Source organism: Zootoca vivipara, chromosome 12 (genome assembly GCF_963506605.1).
Source record: "Zootoca vivipara chromosome 12, rZooViv1.1, whole genome shotgun sequence".
NCBI classification, from domain to species: domain Eukaryota; kingdom Metazoa; phylum Chordata; class Lepidosauria; order Squamata; family Lacertidae; genus Zootoca; species Zootoca vivipara.
Window position 1 is genome coordinate 14,357,480 of NC_083287.1, and position 14,262 is coordinate 14,371,741.

Here is a 14,262-nt window from a genome sequence, read left to right on the forward strand (position 1 = left end):
AAAAGAGAGACCAGGCCGCTGCGCTCCGCCCGGCGCTGCGGAGCACTCCTCTCTGCAGCTGCCGGTTCCGGTGGCGGGGCGGCAGGCAAAAAAAAAAAAAAAGAGGCCAGGCCGCTGCGCTCCGCCCAGCGCTGCAGGGCACTCCGAGCACTCGGCGCTGCGGAGCGCTCCGCTCTGCAGCTGCCGGTTCCGGTGGCGGGGCAGCAGGCAAAAGAAGGGAAAAAAGAGACCAGGTCACTGCGCTCCGCCCGGCGCTGCGGAGCGCTCCGCTCTGCAGCCGCCAGTTCCTCGGGCAGGCAAAAAAAAAAGAGGCCAGGCTGCTGGCTCGGGTGCTCCCTGCGCTCCCTGCGCTCCCTGCAGCAGCAGCAGCCGGTTCCAGGCCCCTCTGGCTGGCTGGGTCCCGCTGGCTGGCTGGGGCACTCGGCGGTCTCGTTCTACATGGCATGGAGGTATGCCTTATTTTCGGGGGGTGTCTTGTATTTCACTAATGGTAAAAAATGCTGCCATGGCTTACTTTCTGACTATGTATTAAAAAAGGGGAAACACGGTAATTATAAATATTCTAGTAGGGGGTTCATCTCTGCCCACAGGTGTACTAAGGTGGAGACAGGGAGAATGAAACCAGTGCCATGTTAGGCGAGTCTGCCACAGGGCTGCCTACCAAATCAACAGAGTGCCAGCTTAGCTTTCATTAATATTCAGGAGGCTCAGCCTCCAAATAATTTCTAAGCCATGTCTGAATTCTTGGGGCTTAGACAAATATGATAGGGATACACTTCAAAAATTGAAGAAAATATTCTTAACTGGAGTCAAATAGTTACAGACTGAAAGAGTCAGTAAACTGAAGTTGGCATTATGTTTTATACTCTCTAACCCAAAGGTGACTAGAATAACTTGTGTGTTTAAGGTTTCAATGGGTGACCTACTTTTCCCTCTTTTAATGCAGTAAAAAGGAATAGCTCCAGTAGGTTTACAATCCTGCTCTTGTAATATTATGCAAAGCTGCTGTCTAGCCATGGTTTCTTCTCAATAAATGCATCTGAGGAAGGCAAAACTGAGCAGTAACACCTTAGATTCAATCTTCAGCCTGATATGCAGTTACTGCGGAAGATAGCCCTGACCTGGATGGGAACACACACCAAGAATTGGAAGAGAAATGTCTCAAATGGAACTTCACAGCATTCAGATATAAGGCACATCTTGTTAAAGCATATGCAAAACCTTCTAGGGATCTCCCTTTTTTCCAAGCCACTGGAATTAGGATGTATCTCAATCTCATCTGAAAACTGATGAGGCTGCTTCCCTGTGGAATGGTCTCAAATTTCCATGCTCACTTTTCATAAGTCAGTTATTAGCATTTGCATGTATAAATAATACCATCAATTTGGATGGCTTTCTCAGTAGAAGCTGCCAATAATTGGATAATTCTTCAAAGTCTGAATACATCAGCCTGGAGAAAACAATAGCTAATGTCTTATACATGGTAATTGGAATTGTAGATAATGTTCAGGTAGATATTTCTTAACTCTGAGACTATTAAATTCTTCAATCCCAGGAAAGGGAAGAGAAGCCCCAAGGAATGAGAGAAGCACAAAGCTGTTGTTTTTAAAAATAACTTAAGTAGATCAGCAGCAACAAGAAAAAATTGCCTGCAAGAAGCATTCTCAGCATTTGCTCTACATTTATAGTATCCTCCCTGGCTCAAAAGCACAAGCCTGACTTTTTTCTGGAAGCCAGCTTAAGTTTTCCTGTTTAGTTGGGTTTCTGGTCACTGGTCTGTGGTAGTACGGAGATGGCAGAATAAGAGAGATGTGGGTATTCTATTATGTGAGATTTTAATATTATTGAGATGTAACTGTTTTAGTTACTGTTGAGTTATCCAAATTATTTTGGGCTGCTTTAACCCAAATTAACAACAAATTGCTTTGGCTTAGCAGTACAGTTACAGCTGGGGAAGGCTGGGGAGATGGACTTATAACAAGAGCCCTTTAGCAGGAGAAGCTGAGAAAGTTGATGTGCCTCCTAGGCAAGTTTGAAAAGACAAGAGTTAATGACAAATAATGTGGCCTCAAATGCAGAACTCAATGAATGTGTATTGGCACTAGAAGTACCCCTTTATTTTGACACTGTAAGTAGACATTAAACGCCAAGAGAAGAAATGGTCTTGTTGTATATATTGGCATGTATCCATACAGCGGAGCCATCACTTACACCATTAAAAACTGAACGTTGGTAGCAATAATGCATTACGAATTATTTTAAGGGACTGGATGCTTTAAGGGTATGTGTCAGGAGACCTCCGTACAGGGAGCCTCCACCTCTCCTGCTGACCAGCACATCGCCCAGTGAGAGCAGCAGCAGCAGGTCAGGGGAGGGGGAGGAGGAAGGCAGGGGGATGGAGGAGAGAGGGCTCCGAGATGCTGCGGAGCCCTGGCACTGCCCTGGCCAACAGGCTGAGGAAACGGGGCAGCCACTTCCGTCGCCCCAGTTAAGGCGTGGTACTAAGCGTAAGGAGGGGAGGTGGCGTTTCGGGGTGCCCAAGCTCTTATGCTGGTCACATAACAGGAAAAGTCCACTCTCGGATTCTGCGAGTGACTAGTAGGTCATGTTTCTTGGCATCTCTTCACTGTAAATACTATGCACAATAAACCTGTTAAAGACAGGACGGACTTTGGCATCTTTACTCAAGAGTAGCCACACACAAGCCCTGACAGCATGTAACGAATCTCAGTAGGAAAAAAGGATGGTGGTGACAATTTCCATCTTTCTCTCACCTGCAATATTCTTACAATAGTCTTAGTTCTTACCTGCTGCTTGAGTGCCTCCAGAGATTCAAATTCCTGCCTTGCCAATTTTATCTGGATGTCTCGTGGTTTATCAGCAATCGCGTATGCCATAAGAAATTTCAGAGCTAGTGCTAAATGCTGGTTGGGGGACAGGGACAGAAGAGATAAACAGAATACCATTCAGTTATGTGTGCTTAGTATCCTGCATGTATTTGTGTGCAGAAATTATCATCAATGACTAAAAACGGACAAGGGACAACTATAATATGAACATTATCAGCAACACAAGTGAATAGCAATTTTTCTGCATTATTCTAGGGCAGGCCCCCCAAACTTGGCCCTCCAGCTGTTTTGGGACTACAATTCCCATCATCCCTGACCACTGGTCCCGTTAGCTAGGGATGATGGGAGTTGTAGTCCCACAACAGCTGGAGGGCCAAGTTTGGGGGTGCCTGTTCTAGGGAGTAAGTGATAGTAAGTGGAGAAAAATCTACATGTACATTGACAGGATAAGACTATACAATCTACCATGTCAACTTTCACAGATATTAGCAAGGAGAAAGTAAATCCTTAAATGTCACTTGATCTGTTAGGTGTCCTCCATCCATCCATGAAGCTGTATTTTAGATTGTGGGCCTCAAACCAAAAATAGTCCATTCTGCAGTAACAAGTAATGCTGTACCTCAAGTAGATTATAAAACCAGAGATTAGGCAAATTGACAAAGAAGAGAGATATACTGCAAGTGTATTTTAAAAGATTGGCAAGTGATGTATGTAAACAAAGACTACAGTTGAACCTTGGTTCTTGAATGCCATGGTACTCAAACATTTCGGCTCTCAAACGTTGAAAACCCGGAAATGTATGTTCTGGTTTTCAAATGTTTTTTGGAACCTGAACATCCGATGCAGCTGTCGGCTATTGTTTCCAGGGCACCTGTGCCAATCGGAAGCTGTGCCTTGGTTTTCAAACGCTTCAGAAGTCGGAACAGACTTCCAGAACGGATTGTGTTCGAGAACCAAGGTTCCACTGTATTCTTATTTGCATTTTACAAGAAACCAGAAGACTGTGGCCAAAGGTTTGACTGACTGGTTCAAATCACAAAGTGAAATTCACCCACACACTGTCAGTGTGGTGTAGTGGTTAAGAGCGGTAGACTCGTAATCTGGGGAACCGGGTTCGCGTCTCTGCTCCTCCACATGCAGCTGCTGCGTGACCTTGGGCTAGTCACACTTCTCTGAAGTCTTTCAGCCCCACCCACCTCACAGGGTGTTTGTTGTGGGGGAGGAGGGGAAAGGAGATTGTTAGCCGCTTTGAGACTCCTTCGGGTAGTGATAAAGCGGGATATCAAATCCAAACTCTTCTTCTTCTCTTTAGGGGTGCCAAGGGAAAAGTAGAAACTAGGGTTAGCAGCAGTGTGTGAGAGGCACTTCAGTTGGGATCATGGCTGGGAAGGGAAAGGTTAAACCTTCCCTCCTCCTTTTGTGCTGCAGTTCTGAGAAAAAGCCTCCCCTCTCTGGCACCTGCTATTAAGTAAAATAAAATGAAAATCCTGGTGTGCTCTATGTGGTGCCATGCCTAATTTGATCCTTAATGCCAGGCCCCATCCCTATATTGTTTTAGGTGGCTGGTAAAAACGTGGCTGTTTTAAAAGGTTGCTTTAGCTGACTGTTTTGTTTTTGCTGGTTTCTCTTTCATTTCTTAGGGCTCATCCGCACTTTTGCTTGTCCCATACCTAGAAAGCACAGGTCCAAGATGTTTTCTGCTTGTCCCATGTTTTTGAGGCACAGGTCCAAGAGGGGGGTTTTGTTTTTGTATGTCCCACCACTCCTCCCCCCCCCCGGAAAACCCACTGTTTACCACTGAATCAGAACAAACATTAGTCTGCTGATTGCTGTTTGTTCTGATGCAGTGGTGTTTCCGGGGGGGGGGGCGTAACAGTGGGACAAGCGAAAGTGTTGGACGAGCCCTTAGTTTGGATAGCTGCTTAGGATTCTGTTCTGGAGGCTTGGCTTCAATGTTAATACTAGCAATGTTAATGGGGTGCGTTATGTTGTTGTTGTGGACCATAGTCACGAAGAGTCGGACACAATAGTTCATTGTTGTTTTGATGTTTTGGATTGTAAGCAACCATGAATTTGCTTTGGTACAAGTTTTCAAAATAAAATCATAAATAAGTTAGATTGTTACTTATTCAGCGACCACCAATGGTTTATAACAGAGTTTCAATAAGATTTCCTTCCTGAACACACTCCTTCCTAACCTCTCTTGATAATTGGATTGATCTTATTTTATCTATGCAATAGTGGCTGGCTGTCACTGTAGAAATCAAATTAGCTGCTCAAAATTCCAAGAATTCATATCTAATTTTTTAGCAGAGACAAAGTTGAGGGACACACTGATGTGGAAACACAGCTGCTCCTGTTGCTCATGGCGGTAATTTTTTGCAGAACAGGCCAGCTCCACTGGCTCTCTGAGCACTTGGCAGAAGTCCATGAAGAGTTTGATAGTGCTGCAATTATCAAGGGTGAAAGAGACACTGACATTTTGCTTCTTACCCATTTGGCAGATGGCAAAATAGGAGGATATTGTAGTGTTGACACCAGGGAGCCATGTTAATTCTATCCTGTTTTCCTCATACCAAGACATACACCCTGTAATCATCGTGTAGAACATGTGCTTGAAAAGCAGAATGACTTTAAGTCTCACAATTTAGAATAGCACTGCTCAGCAAGGGCTTAGAGTGAGAAACAACACGGATATACGCTATTAAGGCTCAAGATCACTTTCATGTCGCCAGCTAAGAGACTAACCTAACCACAGAAAACGTTCTTGTAATTCACAGCAGACTACCGACTACAGTCTTATTCAATTTCAACACATTTAGCATCTGGACCAATTTCTATTTTAATTCTAATTATCAGTCATGCCCAGGATACCAGGCTGATAAGAGGAGTGGGTGTTGCTTAAAACTTTCATAACTTTATCATGGATGATTACCGTAATTACTAAAAGAATTCTGAGATGTTATTTTATCTCTTCAAGTGTGAAGAACAAAATAGTTCACCTAGTACACATCTATGGTATGGATCCAACATGCCCTTTTGGCACTCTATGTGGAGGAGATTGGTTTTCATTATTTTCACCATTGGCTGTAGCCCCCAAACTATTCCAGAGTATACCCAACCTTCAGGGGGACATAAGAGGCTGGGCCAGGAAAAAGCCTCCGAGCCCAAACCGTCCTATGATTGTGCACAACTGTAGCAAAAGCATGGTACTATTTTGGAAACAATGCAGTATCCTGAAAATCTATTCTCCAAATAACAGAGCTAGTTTCTATCCCTTAAAGGTAAAGGTAAAGGGACCCCTGACCCAGTCACAGACGACTCTGGGGTTGCGCCGCTCATCTCGCTTTACTAGCCGAGGGAGCCGGCGTTTGTCTGCAGACAGTTTCCGGGTCATGGGGCCAGCATGACTAAGCTGCTTCTGGTGAAACAGAGCAGCGCACGGAAACACCATTTACCTTCCTGTCGGAGCAGTACCTATTTATCTACTTGCACTTTGACGTGCTTTCGAACTGCTAGGTTGGCAGGAGCAGGGACCGAGCAACAGGAGCTCACCCCGTCATGGTGATTCGAACCACTGACCTTCTGATCAGCAAGCCCTAGACCACAGCGCCACCCGTATCCCTGGCGAACTCGATAAGCAGCTACATGAATTGGTATCCGGCAAGCATTAGAAATGTAAATACAACGAACAAACAAATCCCCAACCAGCCATAATAAATTACACGACAGCTCATTCATTGATCCTTGATCAATGGATCTTAAGGCTGTCTTTTCTCGTATTTCTGTCAATATTCAGGTGCTTTAAAATGCAGTCTTTTATTTGTAAGTATATAAGATAGCATTTCTTCACTTCAAATTTACCAAACCAGCAGTCTAGAAAGCAGTTGCATAATGGCCCCAATAGTATATTTCCATCTTGCAATCCTTAAATGTTTTGGCAGAATCCTTATCTCAATTTATGGGTAGTGTTTAATAGGAACTAGGATATGGGTTGCCAAAAGTCAAATTAGCTAATGCAGTATCTAATGAAGAGTAAAGCTTTGATCATGCTCTGAAATAAATTCTACATGAAAAGTGGATAGAGAAAAATGAACAAGCAATTCAACTTGTGACACTGTGATAAATGCCGTGCTTTATGAAGTACCTCTTAACTGATTGCCAGTATCATACACTGGTGTTATAACTAACTGATGTACCTTACTGGAAAGAAGTCAGTAATCTTTAAAAGGTGACATTTATGTTCAGCATATGAAATATCTGGAATTCCTAAATTGTACACATGGAGACTATTTTTTTGTGCACAAGCCCTTTAAAAAAAATCTATTCTTGGTTTAAATCAGGTGTGGGCAACCTTTTGCCCTCAAAACAGTAGAGGGCATGCACTCAGGGACTGCATCCCAGTAAGTTTAACCCAGGCTTCCTCAACCTTGGCCCTCCTTCATTGGTGGGTTTTAGGAGGGAGTCTGAGTAGACCACTTCCAGTTCTCACATAATTAAGGAGTTGGCTTAGTATCTATAAATGTTTCCAAACAGTAATGGGAAGAGGGGTGAGAATTTACATTAAGAAAATGGCTTGGAATACCCTCTTCTCCTGTGCTATGGTCTTGAACGGTATCACCCTTCACCCCTGTATCTTTTATTTTCGTTCTTTTAAAACCAATGATCTCCAATGTCTGACTTAGTTTGGGATTGTTAAAGACGGATGTTCATATGGAACAGCCAAAAAGACTTTACTCTCACACATGTTACATTTTCTTCCTTCAGAGGTGAGGAAAACAGCTTGGATGAGAGCAATTTTGACCGGGGGACGGGACTGCCAGCGAAGAAATGTTAAACACTCCTTCCCCCATACTGTTGCAGCTATTAGATATGTGCCCGTCACACACAAGGCTGCATTTTAGTACTAGGAATGTTAACCTGACTAACATGTTAGTTATTCTGCTAAAAAGAACATGTCTTAAAGTACCAGTATAGCATACCTACTGATCACAGAGAGCAGATTATTATATTTGGGGAAGGGAAAGGGGCTGCCTACTGTTTTCTACAACTTGCAAATAGGCAAGTCTTCTCATAAGGTGTGACAAGTTAATGTAAATAACTGCTGGACCCTCTTGAGATTTTTCTAGTATCAGAAATGTTAAATAATTCCATTCATGTTCTTTGCTCAAGACCTCCAAAGTAATTTTCATAGACAGCCTGCTGGGATTAAGAAGAAAACAACACTTCCCATGGCCCAATTACTAAGAAAATAGCATTCTTTGTTTCTAAAAACTATCACCAATTTTGAAGTAGGGATGGCAGTTCCTGAAAATCTTGGATGTGGAGTTCATCAGCTCTGATATTTTCTAATTCCCATCTACCAGTAATTCCTATATCATTGCCATATAACCTAGCATACATAAATTTTATGCAATTCTGTGTGCTCTTTGTAGCGGTGCATAATTGGCTGCCCTAGAACAGGCTATTACATCAGAAATTGTGAAAGTAAGACTTTTAGGGATGTGTAAATGCTTTAAACCAATCATAGGATATTGGATCCAGTCAGCAGGCCAGATCCTTATCTCCACCAGCCCTCACAGGCCAGCTTCGACAGGTGCACAGGACCACCCGCCTGTGAAAGTTCAAAGGAGTCTGCTGGTTACAGCACTTCCAGCACTAATCAGTGAATTAACACTAGGAATGCACCTTCCAAGAAGCTTCCTGAAAGGTAAAGTTAAAAAGTAAAGAACCCCTGGACAGTTAAGTGCAGTCAAAGGCGACTATGAGGTTGCAGCACTCATCTCGATTCAGGTTGAGGGAGTCGGCATTTGTCCACAGAGAGCTTCCCAGGTCATGTGGCCAGCATGACTAAACCGCTTCTGGCGCAACGCAACACTGTGACGGAAGCCAGAGCACACAGAAACACTGTTTACCTTCCCGCCGCAGTGGTACCTGTATATTCCTGCGTACAGTGGTACCTCTATTTATGAATTTAATGCGTTCTGAACGCACATTCGTAAGTCAAAAAAAAGTCGAATCCCATAGGAATGCATTGGGAGAAAAAATTCGTAAGTAGAAGCAACCCTATCTAAAAATTCGTAAGTAGAAAAAAAGTCTATCTAAACCGCATCCAAGATGGTGGACGGAGCTCCATTCGTAAGTAGAAACATTTGTAAGTAGAGTTATTCGTAAGTAGAGGTACCACTGTATAAGGCTACTTTTTAACCCACTCTTATTCCTATAATCTCGTCATCTTTTCTAATTTTATTCAGCAAAACCTCCAGGACTGTTATAAATAACAGAGCGGAAAGTGGGCACCCCACTTTACCGAAGTATTGGTAAATTGTTGAGAAAAAGGATAAAGAATAAGATTTATAATGAGTATTTTAGAAAAAGAATGTTAATAAGAATTAGAAAGTGCTGAATTAGTTATTAATAGAAACGTAGAAGGGAGGATAGGAGGAAGCTCATAAAGAATTATATTTGATCAATATACGATTATGTAAAGTTAATTTCAAAGTTAGTAATGTTCAAATGTGTTTATGATTTTGTATGGCTTTGTCTTTTATTTTTGTTTTTGCTGTATTTTTCTTTTATTTTCTTTTTTCTTTTTCTTTTAATAAAAATATCTTTAAAAAATAAATAAACCTACCATTAAAATTATGGACTGGTCATTTCTTCGTCAGGGGGCAAACGGGCAAATTTAGCAGGGGATCAAATACTTTTTTCTCTCAATGTACCTCAATATAGAAAACAGGGCATAAAGTGGGTCTCTGTTTTCTACTTAAAAGTCCTGTTTGCATCTTGAGGCAACAGTTAATAGCTACAAGAGAAATGTGTTAGAAATTAAAACAATTACTGTGTTACTGAAAACTGCTTTAACTTTGCCCACACTATTGTATAGTGAGTCTTTCAAACACTGTAAATATTTTATTTTCCTCACTTGAATGAAAGCAGGCACCTCATAAATTATTTCAGTACGCATAATACTACGATGAATAATTCTGGCAATTGCTAAAGTTAATCTCAAATCACTCAGCCAGCTTTTTGACATCCAGCTGAAGAATTTTCCTTCCCCAATCACTTATATGTGATTCATAAATTCCTGGAAAAAATGTATTATTTCTTTTGCTTCCTAGAAAAACACCTCCTTGGGTGCAATGGAGAACATTGCGCAGTCAGGCGGAGTCCCCCCAGCCCCCCAGGGCAGCCCCGAGTGGAATAATGACACAGGACCACGTATTTATGGGATTAAAAATTGGCCACAACTTTATTAAAATTCAGATGTAGGAAGACCTTGGCGCAGGCATTGGGCGTATATCCCTCCCAGCCCCCAGCAGGGGGTGGGGTGATCTTCAGGGTTGTCCAGCATGAGTGGGGGTTGGGCTAACTCTGGAGAACATATGTTCAAGCAGATAGCCCGCCCCCCCGATCGCCGCCGCTGGAAGGGGAGGGCAATAACCAGCCAAGTGGCATCGCCAAATGCCCCCCCCCTTGATGCCCGATTACGGGAACCCTGTTATCGCCGCCGCCATAGGGCGGGGGGTCACCGCCCCCACGCCCCTCCCCTTTATGTAAATGACTAAAGGATTCCGCCAAAGGCCTGCATCCGCCAAAGTTGTGACGAATTGCTACGGGAAAGGCGAAACCTGCCAATGCAGGGAAAGTCCTTTCCAGCCCTTTAACAGCGACCGGTCGTAGCAGCGCCTGCGTGCGTGTACGCCTGTGGAAGAAAAACCTGAAACGCAAGAAGCCTGTGGAAGAAAACCTGAAAAGCAAGAAGCCTGTGGAAGTAAATATTTTTATTTTTATTTTATTTTTCTTACTTTATTTTTATTTATTTTTTATGTTTTTTATTTTTTATTTTTTATTTATTTTCTTTTCTATGGACCTGAAAAGCAAGCAAAAGGTTAGGGAGTGGAGGGTGGGAAAGCTCTGAATCCGTCGGCTGCTTCCCAAGAATGGCTCCTCTTCTTTGTGTGCAGGTAAGCCTACCTGATCCTACCTGGCCAATCCCCCTGGCACGCCCCCTTCGGCCGGATTGGTCGGCTGATGGAGTGGGCGGTGACTCCAGCCTCCAGCCTCAGGTAGGCAGTGCCAGCCTCCAAACTTCCAGGTCTGCCCTAGGGTTCCCAAGGGGGGCTGCACGCGACTGCGCAAAATGCGCCTCCCTTTTATGTTGGGGAAGCGGTCATTCTCTACCACAACATCTATACTCAATTGCAACAGGTTACACATAAAGATGGAAGGGTGTTTTATTCACTCATTGCAACAGTTTGTTACACTACTATGTTCACATAAATCAGCTATTCGGCTTCTGACACAAGTATAAGTGCTAAAAAAAAATAGGCTAATGCTGCAAATCCTATACTTAGCATATTGTACAAAGCAACGCAATCCTACTGAACCCAGTAGGGCTAGACATAGGACCAAATGCACGAGCTGCCAATACACTCCTTTTTGAAACCCTGAAAGCCTGATAGTGTAAAGCCTTAGTATCATAAAATGGAAATGGATAGAGAAATGGAGGAAATTTGTTTCTTTCTAAAGGGACTGTGTTTCAGGTATGCGGAAACAAAGCACACTGTGGTGGAATTCCAAGATTACTCCATTAGATTTTGTATGTTACAGAAGAGGGAACAACAAATTAAAATTGCAGGGCCAGTATTCCGCATCAGGCCTTGGAGATGTTTTACAGCATCTACCGTACACCAATTTCAGCCTTAAAAAAACCAACAACAACAACTTCGGGCTCATCTACACTTCTGCTTGTTTTGTGCCTAGAAAGAACAGGTCCAAGAGGATTTCTGCTTGTCTCAGGGTTTCTGAGCAAGGGTTCGGGAGGTTTTTAGTTTGTCCCCACCACTTTCCCTGGGAAAACTTGCTGTTTTCCACTGAAATGGAACATCAATCTGCATAAAAACCTGACATGTTTATTTTCTTGGGGGAAAGCAGCGGGACAAGCAGGTGTATGGACAAGCCCCTTTGTTTATAAATAACAAATATACCAACTACAATACACTAGGATTTCTACCATTTGTCTCCTTCAGGATCCCTTCTCCCACAACTATAAGGAAGTGCTTTTTTCTCTATATTTCTTTTGATTATAGTTCTAGTTACAGGTAGGTAGCCGTGTTGGTCTGACATAGTCGAAACAAAATAAAAAAATTCCTTCCAGCAGCACCTTAAAGACCAACTAAGTTTTTATTTTGGTATGCGCTTTCGTGTGCACGCACACTTCTTCAGATACACTGAAATAGAAGTCCCCAGACGCTATATGTAGAGAAAGGGTGGGGAGGGGGTATCACTCAGAAGGGTGGTGGAAATGGGTGATTGACCATTGAAGTCAATCACCCATTTCCACCACCCTTCTGAGTGATACTCCCTCCACACCCTTTTCTACAAATAACGTCTTGGGACTTCTATTTCAGTGTATCTGAAGAAGTGTGCGTGCACACGAAAGCTCATACCAAAATAAAAACTTAGTTGGTCTTTAAGGTGCTGCTGGAAGGAATTTTTTTATTTTGTTTTGATTATAGGAATTTGAAATATGCATTGTAATCAAATCAATGCTAATGTTCCTTATTCTTCAGTGAAGCAGAGCTTCTGTTATGTGAAAGTCTCAGTTAACATGTCCAAGCTTGGGCTGCTCCTTTCCCCATCCCTCTCAGACCCACTTTGCCCAGTCACTGCACTCCTTGGCTAGAAGTAGTCACTATCCTCCTCTCCAGCCTCTTACTGAATACACCTAAGTTTATCCTCGCCCTAGGGCGGAATTAGGAAATGTCTGAGCACAGTGGAGCCAGTTATTCTTCTTCTTCTTATTATTATTATTATTATTATTATTATTATTATTTATATACCACCCTATACCTGGAGGTCTCAGGGCAGTTCACAGAAAAGATTATAAAATCAGAATAAAAACAACAACCCAATAACACCTCCCCCCCAAAAAAGAGCCACATTTAAAAGGATATAGGATGTGAATCAGATCAACCAAAGGCCTGGTTAAAAAGGAACGTTTTTGCCTGGCACCTAAAGGTGTATAATGAAGGTGCCAGGTGAACTTCCCTGGGGAGAGCATTCCACAAATGGGGAACCACTGCAGAGAAGGCCCATTCTGCAGAGGGCCTCAGAAGATGATGTCAGGGTCTGGGTGAGCAATACTCAGCTAAGGGATATTAGCTGTCAATATGAATAATCAAATAACAACATATAATTGTTCTTGGTCATAGCTGCACCATACACTTAAAGCACTCTTATGCCTCTTTAACTGTCAGACTTCCGCAAGAATCCTGCATACTGACCTTGCAGACATGCAAATCCAAGCACCCTTAATAATTCCTACAGTTCTCCACGACTGTGAAAGTGGTATAAGCATGCTTTAAATGTACGGTGTGGATGTGACCCTTGTATGGAAAAGTTCACATTAAAAAATATTTAGATTAGAACACTGTATTAACTGGAGAGCCAAATCTAAGAGCAGGGCAAAGGTGTATTCCCTTAGCAACTTTACCCACTTAAGCAACTTCTGGTAATTTTTTTTTCCAAGGAATTTGTTTGTTTTCAATGCAAACTGATGCAAAAAAATATTGCAAACTGAACTTAAGATGGGGGAAATGAGAAACTAAGAGAAACAGAGATTGACATACAGTATTCCCCCATCCCTAATTGGATCCCACTAGCAAATTGATAGAGTAGAAAGAAAAATAACAGAGGAAGGGTTAACTTCTCCAAACCATTAAAAAACAATCTGTCATCACATCTTGTCAGCTATGGAAGAAAAGGGCAGAACCAAAAGACAGCATCTAAATGTCAAAGTGCATTTGGTATTCAGCAGAAGCAGGCTACATAAGATGTAGATATTTCAAAAAGGAAACATCATAGTACAAAATGAAAATGCATGCAGGAACAAAATACAGAATACTGAAAGACAGCTGTCATACTAAAGATTTATATTCACTGTTGCCTGATAAAAACTTTCACTTTTTGTGCTAAAGGCTTTTTGTGCTAAAGGTTTTCACCACGCCCTGAACAAAGCTTTTTACAAGTAATTTAAAAAACTTGAATGTTTTTGAAAACAGATGCAAGACAAGTAAAATTTTACCACGAAGACAAATTCATACTTTACAGTGGCACTCCTTTCACACCAATTGCCCCATGTACTGCCTCTGATTGCACAAGCAAGGGACTCGTCTTTATTACATCAATCTTATTTTAATTATCAGAATTAAAAGGAGCTGTGGTGCTCAGCATCTTATAGTATAAAAACAAACAAAAAAAAACACCCACATGATCAAGCGTGTATATACACACAGCTGTGGAAATACATATTCAGAGATTCACATTTCCTAAATGTGAGCAAGTTTCCTCTTTATAATGTTTCCAAATATTCGTGGGAAGAAAGGGCTCTTGCTTATAGGGTTGTGTT

At 42.3% G+C, this 14,262-nt stretch overlaps 1 protein-coding gene across 4 annotated transcripts in view; it reads right to left on the reverse strand.

Moving 5' to 3' along the window:
- The window catches only part of ANO10 (anoctamin 10), an 84,839-nt gene that overhangs the window by 30,464 nt on the left and 40,113 nt on the right, over nucleotides 1-14,262 (reverse strand). For all 4 annotated transcript variants that reach the window (XM_060280650.1, XM_035129046.2, XM_060280651.1 and 1 more), the window contains exon 12: nucleotides 2,808-2,924. In XM_060280650.1, the coding sequence (XP_060136633.1) occupies nucleotides 2,808-2,924 (117 nt within the window). The remainder of the gene's footprint in view (nucleotides 1-2,807; nucleotides 2,925-14,262) is intronic.